We start from the raw sequence: 19,604 nt of genomic DNA, 5'->3' as shown, positions 1-19,604 counted from the left end.
CTCCTCATACATATTAATCACTGCCTTCATCACACCAATCCTTTCCTTTTGAGAAAGGCTCTGCCATGAAAAGCATACACTAGACACTGTGAGTATGAGCAGCTCTTCAACATTTTGGAAGGAGGCTATGCCTTATTTACTGCTCAGTTTTAAAAAAATGAAGGAATCACAATGCCTTTCTGAGATGAAAGGCTCAATGAGGGCTTGAACTAAAGGGAATTTATGAACAAACAAACCTTCTGATTTCCACAACAAGTTAGCAGGGAAACTGAATTGGTAATAACTACCTTGGCTAAAGCATATCTGCAAAAGCCCATTCTGTGCACTGAAGTAAGAATATTGTAAGAATTATAGATTAGCTTGTAAATCAAAACAGCTATAATGCAGATGTGCAAGTGAACCGAATTAAGGCTGTCTGACAGTCTCACCCGAGGCATTTTCTTGATTCCACATCAATAAATAATTTTTCAGGTTTGTTGCTTGAATATCATAACACTGTATATTAGTCAGCTGGCCAATGCATTTTCTTGGGCACTTTTATTTGATCACTTGAGAACATGATGGGACCTATTCTTTACACAACTTAGCTTTGACTGAACCAAATCCTGGTTTCAAATATCATCCCACATGAGACATAGTTTGTTTGTTTTTGGGTTTTTTTGTTTTTTTTTTTTAAACTTACTTGTCAAGAGAAGAAATGACATAGTGAGGAGAATTAGTGCAACTTCCATCCAAGTTGAGCCAGTCCAAAGCTCCACAACTCAGAATGGGTGGGGTTTCATTAATCTACAAAACACACAGCATGAGAACAGGGAGAAAAAATATCACAGCAACCCAGGAAGTTCCAAGTTATCACTAATACCACTGTTGCTAACTACTGCGTGAAATGCTGCATAATACCTCCCCTGTGAATTTATAATCTCACTTATGCTTCTGCTTAGTCTTTGACACTCTGCAAAATTGCTAAGTATTTGTTACTGAGTGCACTTCTTGTAGCTCTGCTTTAATGTACTGCACGTTTCATTAATCAAGACATTAAGAATGAAAACAAATGGAAGTTAAACCCCTTAACTACAGAACTGAGTACAAAAGGACAGTTGAGCTGAAAGTATTACTATATGAAAATCCATTAAAAACGTAGATTTTTGCCAATATCAGTTGGTAATGTGGTTATGTCCTAAACCAGAATATTTACATTCTTTAAGGTAGGTTTTTTAGTTATATATGCCAGGCATTTTAAGAATTATCTAATTTTTTTGAAACATTATTGAACCAACTGACCAAATAATGTCTTGCAGTAGTTAGTTTCTGATATTAACATATCAAGAAATATTTTATCTGTTTCTGATGTATGTAACAATTAAGTGCTTTCAGAGTCAACAATACTCGAGCACTTAATCCCATAAATTTTTCATTTCTTCTAATATACCTCATTTAGGATGGTGAAATGACAGAGAAAGAAAGTAATTCAGAAAATTATCAAATGTGGAAGATTCTTAACTGGTCTTTTCACTGCAGCATTCTGACCTTCTGTCTCAATGCTAGTGTAGTCACAACTAGAAATAGGAAACACTAAATTATTCAAGGGATCTGCATCATCTTTTGCTAAGCACATCTGAAAGAAGTGCAAGTGTCCTCCCACAAAAGGTTTAGTGTCATTACAGACCATTAGATGGAGGAAATGAAGCAAGGGAATATGATGATGAGAAGAAATATTATCTATATCAGGCTTGCTTTTAAGAGGGAAAATAATTACGAAAATCAATGAAGAATTAGGAGAGAAAAATACAGTTCTAGAACTTACTGATCTTCTTTGTCTTAAGACAGCAGCTTCTGCTGGGTGATTGAATCTAAACTTATGAGACTTGCCAAGGACAACAAGGGCCCCTGTGAAAAAAAATTAATTAGAAGTCTACAGAGACATAATTCATCAAACAGTTGGTCCCTAGAATGTTAGAATTTTCTTAACTCCAGTATACAGACTACAGCATATACAAACTACTACAGAATAGTATGTTAAATCCCCCCTCCCCATTCTGACCAACAGCTTTCTGACTGTCACACAGCAGAGAACCATTTTTAAAATCTGCCACTATGGAACAGTAGAGTTATCATTCTGTAATGACAGGATCCAAGCAAACTAATCTTGGAGTTCTCTGCAAACTCAACGTAACAGTAAATTCCCTGTTCATATTAAAGACCACCATGACTTCATATCAAAAACACAACCAACCCACTGCTGTGAACTCGTTTTTACACTATTTTTTTTAAGAATCCAGATCACTACAAGTTCCCAGAAACTGGATTTGTATTTTTATTTTAAACAACTTGAAAATACAGGAGCCTGATCCCTTTCATCTGAGCTCAATCATCACAGCCTATGACTCACTGGCTAGTACCCTCCTCCTAAATACACTGTGAAAAAGTTGAAAGTCATTTCAATCATATTACATAATTGCCAGAAAACCCTACCAGTGGTCAGCTGGTTTAGAGCCAGTCTCCACTACTTCCCATAATAGTGCTTCTGACCACAGGTCTTCCTTTTTCAGAAGGCTACAGACTACTACTGCCAAAAAGGGTCTTAATACTGTCACCTATGTCTTCATTTTACTTTCTGTGGGGTACTTAATTTATTTGTGCCATTCTGGAAGCTCTAGCCATGGATCAAACCATGGCTAGAGCAGGAGGAGACAGAGACGTATTTCTTAGATCTGCATGAGTTCCATAAATCCTTGTCTCTAAACTCCAGAGGTAAGTTGATTATAATGCAGCATTCACAGAAAAAGCAAGCCTTACCTTGTGACAGACGACATGATCCAGTGACTTCACATCCATTCACCGTGCAGCGTGCGCCCTGAACTGGTCGCAGTGTCACAATCCCACAGTTGTTGTCTATCATACAATGATCCCTTTCAATCCACCGTCCCTGCAAAACTATGATGTATAGATTTGGTTTATCTCACCTGTTTACAGGATTGGGATTGCACTATTTTCCTCAGAATCAAGTACCACGCACTGTTTGACACTATGACTGCATACTTCATACATCAGAGAACGAGGTCATGTGCAGAACAAGGAGATTAAATCATCATCTTTGATTGCTAGCCAAGTACCCAATGGTATTTCTGGTTCTGGAAAACTATACACTACTTTCTGATTTGTGAGCTGATGTGCAAATTCTCCTATTGTGCTGAATTTTCTTATTGCTATTATGGTATTTATTGTTTATACATTAATAAACTATTGGCAGAAAATAATCAAACTTAACCAAACCTAGCAGAACTAACCAAAGCTGATATTCCACAGAGTTTCCAATTTCAGCATAAAGTTTCAACTCTCTATTTTAATTTGCATCTCTTGATATTGACTGTTAAAATTAAGAGCAGAAATTAAATAAAAAAATATTCTGAATAATTTGGATTTTATATCTAAGATATTCTGCCCAAGTAGAGTTGAAAAGCATTTTCAATGTCTCATGATCACTTGTGCCAGTAGTTTAGGAATGTACCTAGATCTGGATGATGGATGAAGATATTTTTAAACTCTAGTGGTAGCACATCACAAGTGGGAAGAAAATTCTGAAGAGATCTCACTTAGGTCAAGACCATTTTTGACTTCATAAACAAAAACAAAAGATAACTGAAAGATTTTATCCAATTAAACAATTATTCTCTCCTACTTACCTTCTTCTGTAAAGAGAGCTGATAAACAGAAACATTACCTAGCTATTACACATGACAAATGTAGACTTCTTGGTATGACCAGACCATATCATAAAGTAATTTGTAATATCATTCTCTTACCAATGTCTTGCTCTTGGTCTGAATCATTTCTTCCAATTTTGGTCGTTCCTTCCTAGAACAAGAAAAGAACTAAAAGTCAGCTACTGAAAATGGATTATATATAATAATTAAAAAAGCTTTGGTACAGCATCTTAGCAAATACCTGAAAAAAGTCACCTCTGAATGACTGAATTGTTTAGAGCAAACTCTATCTACTACTTCATAATACTTCAGATTGCTGTCTCCCATAGCAATACAATTACTTCTTATCCTGCAGTTATGTCAGCTTCTCCTATTATGACTTCAGTAGATGAAGTAACCCTCAGTGGATGATTTTTGGACTGTGCTTGAGACAAATATTTTGAATATAAACACATGTTCTGATGCATTGATATTTTACAATGAGACTTGTTTGCAGAAATAAGATAATTCTTTTTATAAATATCCATGCAAGAAGAAAGAAGCTGCAAAATGATTATTCAGTTAACTAGGCTTTTCAGATATAAAAGTAACAGAATTCCTATTTTGTAAGGGAACTTTGTCACAGATTATGAATTCTTCAAACTAACCACTAAAGAAGAACTTTTTTCTGAAACTTAAATAACATCTATTAAAAGTCTTCTTGGCAATTATGGTATATGGGCAAGTTCCCAAACTTGAAGAATCAATAACTTCAAAGAAAAGAACTGCCTTGGAACAAAAGTCTCCAGAACAAGCAGACTCAAACCATATTATGGGCCAGTGATGGAAGTGAGACAGTATTCTTATGGTACAGTGCAAATAAAACAGAGTCATTTAATCCATACTATGAGAAAAAAAACTACCCAAAAAAGCAATGAATTTACCAACTGTCTGGTATGTTCCATTACCGGTTTTATCTTTTTCCTTAGGAAAACAAAGCAAGATCATTTCCCAGCTCTGAACAGACACTATACTTGATTATTGTAAACTGATCAGTGAATGTGCTCTAAAAAGACTTCAATGCCAACTCTTTGGTCATATTAATTATGGTCATTAAACTACTTGATTTCTGTATTGTAATTAGAATAAACTGAATATGCTTTCTGCTCCAAGCATATTATAACCTAGGTTTAAAGATGAAGCAAGAAGTAGTAATCATAAGCCTGAAGACTGGGAAAAGGGAAGCTGTGCATTACTGTGAGATGATGCAGTTATGTGTAATTATGGGTAAATCACAGTGGTTTTGTGCACTGAAGGGAAAGGGATTGATTATCACTCAGTTCCTCACAGACCTCAGCTAGCTGAACCAACTAACAGAGCCCTCTGCTACAAACTCTGCTGAGACTCCCTTGCTGAAGAGGCTGAAAGCTGGATTGTGTCCAGTGCCCCTGCTTTGGAGTAATTATCAAGCTAAATGTCAGCTTTACATTCAGTGGACTCAACCACAAAATATCCATCTGGCTTGGCCACAGCTTGTAGAAAACTTAGGATCCATATGGCCTTTAACTCACCTCACACAATCAAGTGAGTTAGCAACATGTATTTTATACAAAGAGAAGTAAACCAACTCCTAAAAGACCTCTTTATCAATTACCTTCTTGACTAAGCAAAGAAATAGTTACTTTAATGCCAAAAGAAACTTTTCCCCAATGTGCTGAAATAACTCTCTGGTAATACAATTTAATTCAGAAAAGTACATTACAGCAGTATTGGCTCATGAAATTCACAATAGTATCCAGGTTAGTGGAATGATTCTGGGTGAGTAAGTACAATTAAAAATTGCAGCTGAGAGCAAAGGTACAGATACAATACAAGCAAACTAACTCAACCTAAAGAAGAAAACAAAACAAAAATAGCCATAACCCAGGCCTATGTTGATTGCCTTTTTTCAAATGCTATTAGTGAGCTAATAATTTAAATATTTATATTCTTCCTTAATTTAATATTGAGAATTCTACCTGAAAAAGTAAAAGAAAGATGATTCAGAGGAAATAATCACACAACTTCACCTTAACATATTGAGGTACATCTTCATATCTGTTGAAGTGCTTATAAATTATTACCCTCTTCTGGCAGTGTTTCCTGACTAAGAGCAGAATTCCCAAAGCCATTATAGACCCATAAAGAGTGAGATTACTTTCCCCTTCACTTTTGGGAGTACTCCAACTTTCAGAAAAGTTTGCGAAGTACATCTTTTTCTAAAACAATATAAACAACTCCCATATTTTTAAGCTATGCAAAAAGGTCAGTTAAATTATAAGGAAAACATATATTTTTGTTAATGAAAGCCAGAAAAAAAGAACAGAACCTAAGAAAGAAAGGTTCCTTAAGCATAGGCACCGTGTTGATTAGTGCAATTAATACTACGGAGTATCAAGAGACTAAATGGGTAACACAATGGTCTGAAAAGTGTGGCCATGACCTCCCTCTAGAAGTAGAATGTAAAGTGCTGTTATATGTTGAAGCCCTGGTATTTAAGGAACCACTACTGTTTTTACCTTCTTGCTGTTCAGGTGAAGGTAATAGACATCAGAGTCTAAAAGATGCAAAGCACAAAGAAAAGAAAAGGCAGCATCTAGGAGCAAAGAAAGAGGGGACAAAGATGTTAGTGTGACAGAGACACACTAATGACTTCAGAAGGTGACCCTTCAAACTAGGTTCCTCCATTACAATCAATATCTTTAAATTACTTCAGGTGTTGTCAAAATTAGGATGTGAAAATATCTGCTGTTTCCAAAATGGCACATAATGGAAAAACATTTAAGTAGTAGCAATTACTTTTAATTAACATTTAATGTTAATGTAAGGATTGAGTAGTTCAAGTTACATGTTGATCAGCACTGGACATTATGACTTGGTCCCTAATTATTACCTGGTACAATTTCTTTGTGCTGGCACGAGAAAAATTAATAAGGTTTCTCTTTCAATATGATAAAGAACAGTATGATTATGATTTCTGTTTCAAATATTTGTAGCGGCTTTTTAACAGGAAAAAAAAAATCCCATGTCCCTAAACTACATCAAGCTGCACAAAACCTAGATTTGGATTAAGATACTTTAGTAATAGACAGATATATGATTTTAAACCATATTTAACACATTTTTTGCTAATGAGTGCACCTCTGTAGAGGTACCCATCCATCATTCCTTTTACGTTAAACACCATCAATATTTCAGTAATTTCCAATAATTTAAACATTAAAAAGTTAAAGTCCAGCTTAGCACTGACTTATAAAAAAAAAAATCCCCTAAAACTATTTGACCTAGCCACGCACATCATAAGCCGCAATGTGGAGTAACATACATACAAAGATATGAAAGTTCCTTGGTGAAAACCTTGCCTTAAATGAGCAGCTACACAACAAAACACTACCTGAGGCCTGGATTTCTACCTGATCCTGGAAAACAGCCACTCAAGTGGGATCACAAGTAATTAGCATTCAAGCTATACACCTGGAATCTACCTGGCAGGCCTGGTAGGCTTAAAACAGCAATATATAGAAGTCATTTCCAAAGCGAGCTTGTGCTCGTTAAAGCTTAATTTTTTTCTTTGATCTACACATACACAAGTATTCCAGCCTCAAGCATGCAAGTACTTAGTAAAATCTGGACTAGTATGTCTGATATACTTTAAGCACCATCCTTTATGTTTACACACAGAGACACGTACACACACCTCAAGCTTCGTGGACAAACTACTAATGCCTAATTTGAATATTTTGCTTTGCTTATGATACATTATCAAATAGTTTGCACATGCATTCATAAGAGGTCAACTTCCTCCATTTTTCATGTATCCTTTTCTACTTTTTTCCCCCTGTTATCTGTCTCTTGGGGGCTGTGGCCTTTACTTTTTGATAGCTTTGTTGTAATGCCACCTTAACCACTCCCCATTTCCAAAGAAAACAAGTGTTTTCAAATTCAAGGGAAAAATAAGACAAATTTATGATAATCTTACCCTGAGATGATACAGCACCACTCCTGTGCTGAGAATATCATCATCCATGGCCATTAGATGAGGTAAACTAGAATCTATTGTTACTCCAGCTTTTTCTTTGTTGATGTCCACACTGTATTCCTCCATGATGGCTTTCCTGTCTGTCCACTTACTTGTCCAGTCTTTGGTCAATTGCTCAATCTTAAAGAATAGGAGAGGAAACTGTTTCACTTACTAAGCAGGTTAATTTTTCTCATACATAAATTTCTTCAGAAAGAACAGCATTTTTTTTCCAGTTACTGGAAGCAAAATTCTTTCACCAGCTGCAATTTCTAATTGCAGTACACTTCTGAGGCAACAAAAACCCCGGTAAAATCTGTACTGCCACCTAGTGAAGCAGGTTTAATCTATTGAAGACTCATTCCCAAAATGTCAGAAAGATACATGATCATACTAACTAGTTATTCTGCCTGTCTTTAAGCAAAACTTAAAATTCAGATCTCCAACACCTTTCCAGGTCACCAGTGATCAAATCTTCCTAGTAATTTCATGACTGCACAATAATTTCCTTCAAACAAACTGGAGGAGTTTAATCTTAGAAAAGAGAGGCTCTGTATAATGAATTACTGTGATAATGTGATAATACTGAGACAGCTTTCAAATAAGGAGTAGATTGTGCAGTGATACGCAATGGACAGTATCCCATTAAGGACATCAGACTTTCCTCACAGATTGGTAGAGAGCACCCAACATGCATTAAGGATGGCAGTTTCCTGCATATTCAGAGCAAACAGGAAATGATTAGGACAAAAACATTTTCACTGTGGTTTCAAAACTATGGCAATGCTACCTCCCCCCGCTCAGTGAAACAGGAGAGAGTTACAGCATCAAATAGATCATACACACCTTCATTTCATTCTGAAGAACCAGCTCGGTCAGATTTCCATCCCTGTCATCACTCCAAGAAGGACTGGAATTCCTCTGTACAAACAACAGCCACCAAGATCTACATGTTAGTTTCCTTATTCACAACTGGCAGGCATGTCCTTTCACCCTCCAGGATTTCAAGGAGATGAACTCAGGAAAGACGAAATACACAGACATTTGATGCTGCCTTCTAGCATCTAGCCTACACTTCTTTAGCTATTGCATGTAAATTTTTGTGAAGACCTGGTGAAAGAGCATTAACAGAGAGATACTCCTGTGTAAATAAATCCTGGACTTTAGTTCCAGTCTCTCCCAGCATGGAAGAGACTGGAATTGGTTTCCCATGGCATGGAAAACCAAGACACTATTATTATTCCAAAGGAGAAAAACACAATGGCAGCTGTATTGTGAGGGCTCACAGATGTTCACCACTTCTTTTGGGGGACAGAATGTGCAGGCTGGGTAAAATCTCCAAAATACTGTTGAGGTCTGCTAGTTCACTTTTTTGGAAAAGAGGACTGTAACAAGTCTGGCAGGGAAATTACATCAATGTTTTAATATTTTGTACTGTCTTGGTGCATCCATATCCCTACAAATAAAATATTTCTATTTCACACTCTTTCTGGACAACAAAACCATCCAACTCCATGAAAGTCGGGCAAGAAAATCCTTTCTAATCATTACATAACTGCTTATACTTCAGGATTATCAATATAATGCCAGAAAAATGAGAGAGAACAGAAATGCAGTTAACCTTATAATCATCATGGAACTTGTACAACAGTTTAATTTCCCTCCAGTTACAATAAACATGGAAACAAACAGATAAAACAGAAGCAAGTCACTGTAGCTACCTAAAGTAGCGTTAGAGCTCCAGTTGGGAAGCATTGCTACGTACCAGTTCAAAGCTCATCAGCATAGTTTTCAACCTATCAATTTCTTCTCTCAGTTCTCTGATCAGTTTTACATTTGCATCCTGAAACATTGAGACACAGACGTTGGAAAAATCATTCTTTAAAAAATTCTAGCTAAAGAAATCAATGCAGAGCTGTTCCAGGAGCCAGGAGGAGAGAACAGGCACACTCACAGCAGTGCTCCTTGCTCCACTCCACTAGGCCCCTGGGATGAACTGCCTAGGGGCAGGTGGTTCCCATCTTTGATAGGTTCTCTTTTCCCATGAACTTTGTTCCATCTCTTTTCTGAACACAGACCTACTATAGTAATTGTTCCCATCATGACAACTGCTGGATACATCAGTACTTTTATGGATTTACCTTCAAAATAGTCTCATCAGGTCAGAAAAATGCTGTTATTTCTGTCATGCAGAGGAGAAAAATCAGGCTAGAGGAGACTAAATCAGAATGTCACCAACCATGGTATTAAAAGCCCTTGCAGCTGATACTCAAAGCATTTCCTGCCTGCTTGTGTGGCAGCATTTATCTCACTTTCAGAGTAAGCATCTCTGCACAGGCAGTTTCTGGAAACCAGCTTTTTGCTGTCAGTTCAGGGAAACTCTTGAGTCAAGAGTCAAATTTCTCTGGGCTGCCAGTAACACTTTGGCTCAGGTCAATTTACAGCAAGGGGAAAATGGAAGCTCGCTGAAGGGATGGAGTCAAGGGTCTGGCAGGGGTTGTGCAAGAGAGTGATGGGCACCCAAGTTGGGAGGCTGAGAAGCTGTGGCTGGGTTAGCTGGCAGGCTAACCCAGGAGAACTGTGTGTACTTGCCTGTGGCCTGTCACAGAGTTGAGAACTGCTGCTGCCAAAACCAAACACACTATTGCTGCCACTAGTGATGTCTAAAAACTAGTTATAGGCACTGGTAATATGGATGCACATTAAATTTGGGAAATTAGAAGGGTTTCCTTCTGCCCAAGATTTAACAGAGTATCATTAAGAAGGTAAATAATATGAAGTACATTTCTAAGATTCTATCCTTTTTATCTACAGATAAAATTTTGATACACCCAAGCCAAATTACAAAAGAACACTACTGAAGTTGTAAAGCCGACTGCTCAAAGATTAGGAAATGCTGGGATCAAGACTTTTTTTGAAATCTAAATTCAGCCCCTTAAATGGATACATTGTGATTCAGTCCTTAAGCTTTGTGATTACCGTAGGCCGGCAGCCTCATGAAGAGCACCAGGTGAAGAATGCTCAGTTAAAGAGCAGCAATTCAGGTGTTTTAGTATTTCTAGCATGTGTGATCATAGATCTTGATTATTATGTGCTGTTTGAATTTTGCTGTGAAGACAGATAGAATTATGCATTTCCCTGTGGATTTTTTTTATGCTGGTTCTCATCAATATAGTGTCTAAAACCTCCACAACTGCTAATCAACCTGTTTTAACATCACATCTTTGATTGGGAGAGTTTATGTTTCTCCCATTTGATAAATGTGGACTGCAGGTAAGGGTGGAAATGAGGAACAAGCACACACTGAAAGTTTACTTTAAACATCTGGACTAGCATTGAACAAGAATGCTGTAGCAGGGGCAGTGACAGAATCCAGTCCTCCAAGGCAGCATCAGACTCCCCTTAATACCCTGCCACCTTTCAGCTTGTGCAGCCTGTGAAGGACTCCCTCACAATTGAACAGATTAATCTGCCATACAGTCAGAGTTCACCCCTGGAACAGGACTGTTCTGTGCAGTGAAGCTGGGGTGCTGTGGCAAAAATTGTTAACATGTATTTAAAGGCTTAATCATTTTGTGTACTGAAAAGACAAATTGAAACTACATAGGCTACCTTAGGCCTGGCATATTGACTTTTGAATTCTTGACTTTGCAGCCTTAACAGAGTTCATTTAACATGCCAAAAGGAAGAGTTGCAGGGGTTATGCACTTGCAGTAACAGGTTAAATAGTAACAAATAATCCTAACAAATCTGTAACCCTGCCAATATTTAGGATAAACATATAGGGTAAATATACATGTCACAACAATTCAAAGAGAAGGAGGAGTGAAACTCAATGAACAGAGATGAAGAACGTAAAATAGGTGTGAAATTCTAAATGGTTTAACCTGCAGGGGATCAAGGAAATGATTTCTGTAATATCCAGGCTCCTATTTAGCTCTCATTAACACGGGAAAAAGACGTATGAATTTTGTTCAGAGAGCAGATATACTGACTAAACCTTAAATAATGCACACAACAAAATGGAACAAGAATGAAAAGCAGAACTCAAGGCCTCACCTCATTCACTCTGGGCTTGTTAATAATATTTTTGGCATTTGAAGCATATCTCAAGGTACTCATGGTCTCGTTGTAGCTGGAGCTGGCAGGAGAGATAGCTACAGACAGAAAACAAATAGAAAAGAAACACTATTTTAAAAAGCAATAAGTTCAACCCATCACTTTTCAAAAAGGTGGACTTTTTTAGTCTTGTTTCTTTAAAAAACAACACCAAAAATATCCTTAGAGGTATTTCATCAAGCTCACAGAGAATGTCTTCTCAAGATTATATTTATAACTGAATAAATCACTTTATATCAAAAGCTATATCCTTAGAAAGACTCTTAAGCTTAACTTCATGCACAATCAGCATGCCTTTTCATTTTCTTGAGTATCCTATGAAGTATTTATGAAAATCTTTACAAGCACAAATTCTAAATGATATAGCTGTCTTCTCACTGCAGTAGGGATGTATTTTAAGAGGGTAATGTAGTGCAAAATGTTAACAATGAATGGGAACCAAACTCACTGGCAATCATAATGGTCTTGGAGTTGCCCCCCAGACTGTCCTTCAGAAGCCAGGTGAGGATGGAGTCACGGTATGGGATGTAAGCTGGTCGCCTGGTCCCGCTGATGCTGCCCACAGAAGGACTGTCCGCATGACTGTTCTCCCCTTCGCTTGTTATGGTGTTTATGCTCTGGCAGCTGCTGAACATCTGCGAATTTTGTGCTGGAGGAGAAATACCACAGAGCTCAGGAAAGGGGTTGTCTTTTTCTGTCATGGCTATTTAATTTTCTTAGATGTCATTACAGTTTACGAAGACGCCACACAGCTGTTCTGTTCAGCTTTTTGTTGTAAATATAGATAAGCATTAAGACACAGCACATGGTGAGCGAGTTCCACGCTTTTATCACTACCCTTCAAATATAAAGAACTACTGTGCTTACCTAAAGTGGAGATGACAATTCCAAGTGTAACTAACGACTTGTTAATATTGGCACCTTCAGTAATTCGATCTCTACAGTAACTGGGATCAGCTCTTTCACTGTAGCACACAAGCATGGAAAAGGCAATGCAAACCAAACAAAAATGCTTAATTATTAACATACAATCAATATGAAAACATTATGTATTTTTGACATAGAAGAAAACAGAAATTGCAAGCTTTGCAATTAAAAAAACATATGCTTTGAATACTTTACATTGCTGTCTGGTTCAGAAAGTCCAAACAACCATGAGCAAAGGTCATTGGTGCAAACTACTGTTAAAGACCCATCAAAACATAAATTCAAGCCTGAACTGGCAACCCAATCATAGTGGTTCTGAATTTTAAAAACCCCAACATACACTTCACCACTCTGCAAGGGTAGACTGGCTCAACGCAGAAGTCTATATCCTCTCAAAATTACTTTCTCTGCTCAGACATTCATGGCAATTTACATTCTTGAGAAAGAAAAATGTCCTGTCTCCAACTGTTCTACAACTCTTCAGCACAACTTCCATCTTTCTCTTCTCTGTCACATCCAGCAAAACCACATGTTCCTCACTGAAATGCATAGCTAAGATCAGAGAGTTTAGGAACTTTTGGAACATGAACAACATCAGCAGTGAGATATGACTATTTTCTCCCACCCATGCTAGGCAGCCACGAGGAATACATTCCTTTTTTTCTCTCTCTTTTCAAGGTCAGGTTCGGTAAGTCCACCAATAGCTACTGGAAAAGCCACTTAAGAATACAGGGTTGTACGGAATTACCTTAAATGTATGCAATGGCACGGTATTGGATCTGAGGACCCAGGAATTCCCTTCCCCAATGAAATCCAACACCCAATACAGAAGAAAGATGACAGATATTATTAGCTCAATATTCCTTGTTACTGTATACAGAAGTCAGGCTTACTGTTAATTTAATGAAGTTTTAAAATATTATATTTCATCTTTTAAGGCAGTACTATCAGCATCTTCAGGCAAAATTACCTTTTTGACCCTCAATATATTATTACCTGCCTGCAAGGTCCACTAAGTTGATCTTGCTTGCAATTTCAGAGGGGAGATTGTTCTCCAATATAGCCTGAAGAGAAAAATATAAATAAGGAAGATTATTCCTCTTAATTAATTAATGAAAATAAAATAGATATGCTCTTGTTTGAAACCGAGTTGTACATATGACTGTCTCACTGCCTTTCTTGTGACCTTGACCCACTGACTATGTTCAACCCATTAACTCAACAGCTTTCTCACCGGACAGAGAAACTACCCTCTTATGCCAATTTCCTCTTGAAAAAACCTTTACTGCCTAGCGACTGTGAAAGCCTTTCTTGTAGACCTTGCAGTTATTTTCCAGTAGTGTATTCCAAAGGTCTTTCGTGAAACTACTGAAAAATATCCCAAAATGTTGTGTGATTACAGGATGTTAGAAGTGTGAGATAGAAAAGGTCTATTGGATCACTGAATGACTTCCCTGCCAGGGAAGGATATAATTCCTCCGGAGAAAGGGTGCATTGTCTCTGGGAGAGTACTGGATGCCAAATGCTAAAGAGATGAGCACATCTGAAAAGCTGGACAGATACAAAATTTTGGTAAGTGTTAAACTAATGCTAATTAAGGATCCTAAACAAGTGTGACAAAACATAACTTCAAACATATTCACACATAATTTTCACAGCATCATTCACAATATTGCATTTCAAATGGCTGATTAAAACTGTAAACGTTTCTTTTTACAGTGACTCTTTGGCATCACATCTGACTCTAAGCTTGCATAAAGGAACAAGAATACTTCAGTAAACACTCAACACACCAGGAGGTGAAGGAAGTGTGACATATCTGCTGTGTGATCCAAAGGAAGTAAGTAACAGCTTCCACTGAGATTATGACAAACAGCACAAAACAGTGACAAGTAACAAATGCACAACACATTGAACAATGCTTTTTGAGAGTGAAGAAAAAAGGAAGTTGGATTATTTTTAGCTAACCTGAGTGTAGTGGATGGTGAAGATAGCATGGGATCTGCTGCTGGCATTGTGAATGTGTGTAGCTGCTGTGATTCTAAAAAGAAGAACAAACCATTCAATTACAGAGGCTTATTTCCCTGTGTTCTTGGAAAACAAAAATAACAAATACAGCAGATAAATGAAGATGAAGGAATGTGAAACTTGAAGAATATGGTAGGCTGTATTCTTGGCTCTGATCACAGAGTGTGTGGAGAGGCCCTGGGAGAGTGGAAACCAAAGTCCACTTAGAGGTGTTTTTGTCTACCAGCAGCACTCTGAAGAAATATCTTAAAGCAGCCTTACAAGCACAGGTGTAAGGTGTTGTGTAAGGGTAGAACGCAGCAGAGAAGTAGAGCCAGCAACAGCATCATACAGCTCACCCCAACACCACTGAATGTACTGGCTCAGTACATGTTCTCCATATTGACCCTGTTTTTATTTTCTGGCACTTCAAAGGGTCCAAAAAGCTTCATACACCACTTCTGAGTCTCCCTTCTGTCACAGGGCTGATACAGTAGTTTTACCCTGTTAGAGGAGTCCAAAGAGATTAACCAGTCTACCCATATGAGTACCAAATGAATACCGTAATTCACTCGTGTAGCACTTGCTTGGCTTTACCACGCAGACAGACCAGTCATCTGGCTCTAGCCCTCCGACCACTACACTCTGGCTAGCAGGTACCAGGCACAGGAGGAAGAGGAGCAGCAGCAGCACTCTCCCACTATCTCTGTAACACAAACATTTGGAAACTCTACTTTCTTTGTTGCGGTTTTGATTAGACAAACCCAAAGAAAGTGGGATTTTGCCTAGGGCAGAAGCCAGGTCAGGGTCTTTTCTTTTGTCACTCTTATAGCTTGCCTTGAATATTCAGCATCAGTTTTGCCAAGCTTAGCCTGAAAAACAGCAGGCAATTTTAGTAGCGCAGACAAGGACTGTGGAACCAATTTTTTGTTACAAGCCCAGCTGTCAAGAGTACCACAGAGACCAGCTGCACCAGAGAGCAGAGAGCCGTAGCCGTGTGCACGCTGCTGAGCGCCTGCTGCAGGAAGCCAAAGCCAGGATCCTCCTCCCTGTTGCTCTCTGCTTCCTACACCTCCACAGCCGTGTGAGCAGGCACCACCAGCTGCTGCAGGCAGTCTAGTGCACCATGGCTATAAGTGAGCCTAAGCTGAGGAAGCAGAAGAACATGAACTAGTCTCCAGATGCTGGAGGAGTAAGACAAACAATTAGGTAAAGGGCAGAAGACAGAAAACAGCTCTACAGTGGACAGAGAATGTAAAGGCACAGCACTGATGTCTATTAAGCAAAAAAGAAATAGGAAGTGACTGCAGTTTGGAGGAGGAAGTGTCAGTACTCGCTTCTCGCCTCCAACAATACACAGGGTAACTGGAGGGCACGTTCACAACTCAACTACTCACATCCATGTGAGAATTTTTATGGAAGAACGTGTGTGTTACGTTTTTCATATAGTCTATTTCATCGCGGTATGTGGTATACATTTTAATATTTTAAACTGTTCTAATAATATTATCTAGATTCCTTGGTTGCTTTGCTTTACACAGCACCAGGGCTATGCTTTTGGAAATTTTTATTTCCTGCATTTTAAAAATGTTATTCTTAAGCATTTGAGACTGAGCCTTGCAAAGTGTCAAGAGAAAAAAAAAATAAGAGCACTGAGAGTTACAACAAAGATAATGATTGCATGTTGAAAATCATATTTGTTTTATTTTATAATGGATGGGTGCAGCCAGAGCATGGCTGGAGATGGCCTGATAAAACCAAGTGGTAAAAAAAATGCCTCCAGTAAATTCTGCTGCTTGTTAGCACAGGAGCTGCCCTCTGCCCCATGAAAGGCACCACCCATATTTAAGGGGAGTTTCCCCTCCTATCTTTCCTGTTTAAGGGGAGTTTCCCCTCCTATCTTTCCTGTATAGTCAGACCTGGAGCCATCTTGTCCCATTCTGCTCCACTCCTGCCTCCAGCCATATGGGAAAATTGCAATCTGTTCGTCACCCTCTTTACCCTTCAGATCTTGCTGATGTTCATTTAGCATCATTTCTCAGACTGCAGATGTTTTAAATTAGTTTGTTTGCAGTTATAATGTGCTAATAAATACTCTGCAGAATATTTCTCAAAAAATAAAAACTATATGTAAAGAGGAGTTTCATGTATATTCCAAATAAGTTTTTGAAAAGTTATTCGGAAAAAGAAGTTGCTTGGTTTCATCCAAGTGACAATGTTTGAAACTTTGGCATCACAAAAACTTACACAGAAAATACTGAACCTCTGATTTTGTTTTCTCTGCATCTTCTATTTCCTTAGCAATGAGACAACTGTAGGATTACATTACCAGACAGACTGGAATTTTGTCATTCTGAAAAAGTCTTTTCTTACCATAGAGTTGCATCTCTTGATCGCTACAAGCAGAAGCGGCAAACTTAATCCTGCTGTTTATTTTATGTTTCTGTGATAACTCAGCTTAGTTTTTATTTACTTCCCAGCATCACTGATATTCTAAAATCTCCACCTCTCTTATGATAAGACTTAATATCAATTTTGGAACTGTGATTTGTATTTGGAGAATCTTTTCAAATATAACTCTCTTCCATCACTGTAATGGCAGTTGTATTGATATCCAAGGCTCTCTGTCAAAAAAGTAAAAAAGTGTCTTGGCTAATGAGAGCCAAAATCATTGGCTTCATTGGTGTGACAATTCCCACAGTCCTCTTGTAGCCAACGTGCATGATTTGGACCAAAAACTTTAAAAAATACTTATAAAAATTAAAACACGTAATTATAAACCAAACATTTTTAGGAATTAAGTAAAAACCCACTATCTTTTCAGCAGTTTCAAATCACTAAGTTACACTAACAAGTGAGTTGAAAGCTATACAGTCTCAAGTGTCATGAGCAAGTGGAGGAGAAAAATTGGAAGTCTGATTACAGCATTTTTTATCCCAGACAGATAGCTGAATTTTGTGGATAACTCAGGATGGGATCAGTTTTGAAGAAACAACTTTATGAGTGCTTGTAGTTCTTACTGTGGATAATATGAAGATACATAACATCTTATGTGTAGGTCATGCAGGATCAGCAAATATGACATCCTGGCTTGACAAAGCATTGGCAATACTGTCAGTAAAATAAACATCAATGAAATCCACACATGGTGAAAAAAGTGTTAAGTAAGGATGGAGCTAGTTTTTGCTTTAGAAAATACCTTTTAGCTATTCCTTCTTCTAGAAGTTCTACAACTTGCTTGTAGTCTGTAACTAAACGTTGAGTCAATCCTGCCAAAGATTAAAAAAATAGTTAAATGCATATTTTCCTCAGTTTACCCAACATCAGAAGTACAAGGATGTTCTGCTGGGATGCCAGTCTGTTCTACAAGTAGTCTTTAACTAGAGTAACTATTTTATTTTTTAAAAAAAACTATTTTAGTTTCAAAAAAAAAAAAAAAATTGCAGTCCATCCTTCAGATGCAGTGACATCAGTACTAAAAAAATGCCTTGTGCCTTTAAAGTACAGACCTTTTTCCAACTTGTCTGCAGAACAATGGTATATAAAAACAGTATAACTGAAACTCCATAAGAAATTTCCAGCTATTTCACTGCTAATTGGGCACAGATCCTGTAAAGAAGCTTTTGTCATTGCCTCTGGATAATGGCTTTGCTCAGGCAACAAACAAAATTAGGAACCAACCCCTGTGAATATTTACCATTTAGTTAACTAGGCTTCAGCCTGCAACATGTAGGAGTCTTCACGCTCTTTTCTCCCCAGAGGGTGCCCAAATAATGACATGAAACATCTGGCCTTTTCATAACTTCTGTTTTCAAGGTTTTGGGTTTGTTTGTTTTTTTTTTTTTAAATTTGATTTTACTTTTAAGGAGGGGAAAAAACCCACTGAAAACAAACGAAATACTGCATTGCAGAGCCTGCTGTGTCAGAGCTGTGGTTGTGAGTCAGACGGCCCCGGCGGAGGGCAGTGTGCTGCTGTGCTGCAGCGGCACTGCCAGCCCCTTGCAAAGTGCAAATTCCAGCAGACACACACAGTTAACCTCTACAGGCTTGTATTTCACATAAACCCAGTTTAATATGCCTCGTTTGTATTTTACAGTGATGATCAGTTATCATTTGTACTGAATTGACTTCCTGAGTTGTGAAGCAAGTCTTCATCATACAATACCTAATAAAACACTCCTTTGCAGAATGTTTTCTCTGACAGCTGGAATCCAGGGGTATTTCCTTACCCCTGCACTGATTTAGGTCTGGTTTGTTTTATTGCAGGCCACAAAAGTGTGGATGAAGGCAGAGTACTGAAAAATATGATTTATTTGGATCAAATAATTTATCTGCTGCTAGAATGTAAGTCAAGTTCAATCTAAAATTCAACAAGACTGAAGTAAGTACTTCTGACATTGTTAGAGTCTATCCTTACATGGTAACAGCTTGCTTAACTTTAGATGAAAGCAAAATCTAAAGCAAAGATGGGAATTTATTTCAGTCCTTTATCAACTGACACACATAAAGAGGAAAAAAAAAGATTTTTGGATCATGCACACTTTAAAAAAACCCCCAAACTGTAGTGTGCACACATGTGCTCTTGCACACACACAATGTATAGGTTTCAAACAAAAGCATTTCTTCTGCTCTCTAGTGTCCCTTTACAATACATTAATTCCAGAAGTTATCACATTTTCCACTTGAGGAAGAGGTCCATTATTTTTCCAACAGTACTGGGATCTTCAAAGCTCTGGATATGGAAACTATGACATATTGTTTTCCCAGACCCTTTTTCAGGGTCTTATTTAAGTGAATAAAAATCCAGTTAT

At 37.8% G+C, this 19,604-nt stretch overlaps 1 protein-coding gene across 1 annotated transcript in view; it reads right to left on the bottom strand.

Moving 5' to 3' along the window:
- STARD9 (StAR related lipid transfer domain containing 9) overlaps positions 1–19,604 on the bottom strand; it is a 100,347-nt gene that overhangs the window by 35,917 nt on the left and 44,826 nt on the right. Inside the window, exons 8-20 of the mRNA XM_074864963.1 lie at positions 17,993–18,062; positions 14,755–14,827; positions 13,783–13,850; positions 12,727–12,824; positions 12,308–12,508; positions 11,800–11,897; positions 9,506–9,583; positions 8,587–8,661; positions 7,702–7,881; positions 3,804–3,855; positions 2,797–2,934; positions 1,805–1,887; positions 683–786 (exon numbers count right to left, since the gene is read on the bottom strand). Of these exons, the coding sequence (XP_074721064.1) occupies positions 683–786; positions 1,805–1,887; positions 2,797–2,934; positions 3,804–3,855; positions 7,702–7,881; positions 8,587–8,661; positions 9,506–9,583; positions 11,800–11,897; positions 12,308–12,508; positions 12,727–12,824; positions 13,783–13,850; positions 14,755–14,827; positions 17,993–18,062 (1,318 nt within the window). The remainder of the gene's footprint in view (positions 1–682; positions 787–1,804; positions 1,888–2,796; positions 2,935–3,803; positions 3,856–7,701; positions 7,882–8,586; positions 8,662–9,505; positions 9,584–11,799; positions 11,898–12,307; positions 12,509–12,726; positions 12,825–13,782; positions 13,851–14,754; positions 14,828–17,992; positions 18,063–19,604) is intronic.

This window comes from Strix uralensis, chromosome 4 (genome assembly GCF_047716275.1).
Source record: "Strix uralensis isolate ZFMK-TIS-50842 chromosome 4, bStrUra1, whole genome shotgun sequence".
Taxonomy (NCBI): Eukaryota; Metazoa; Chordata; class Aves; order Strigiformes; family Strigidae; genus Strix; species Strix uralensis.
The sequence above is the reverse complement of the archived record's forward strand: the minus strand, read 5'-3'. Positions and strand labels throughout refer to the sequence as shown.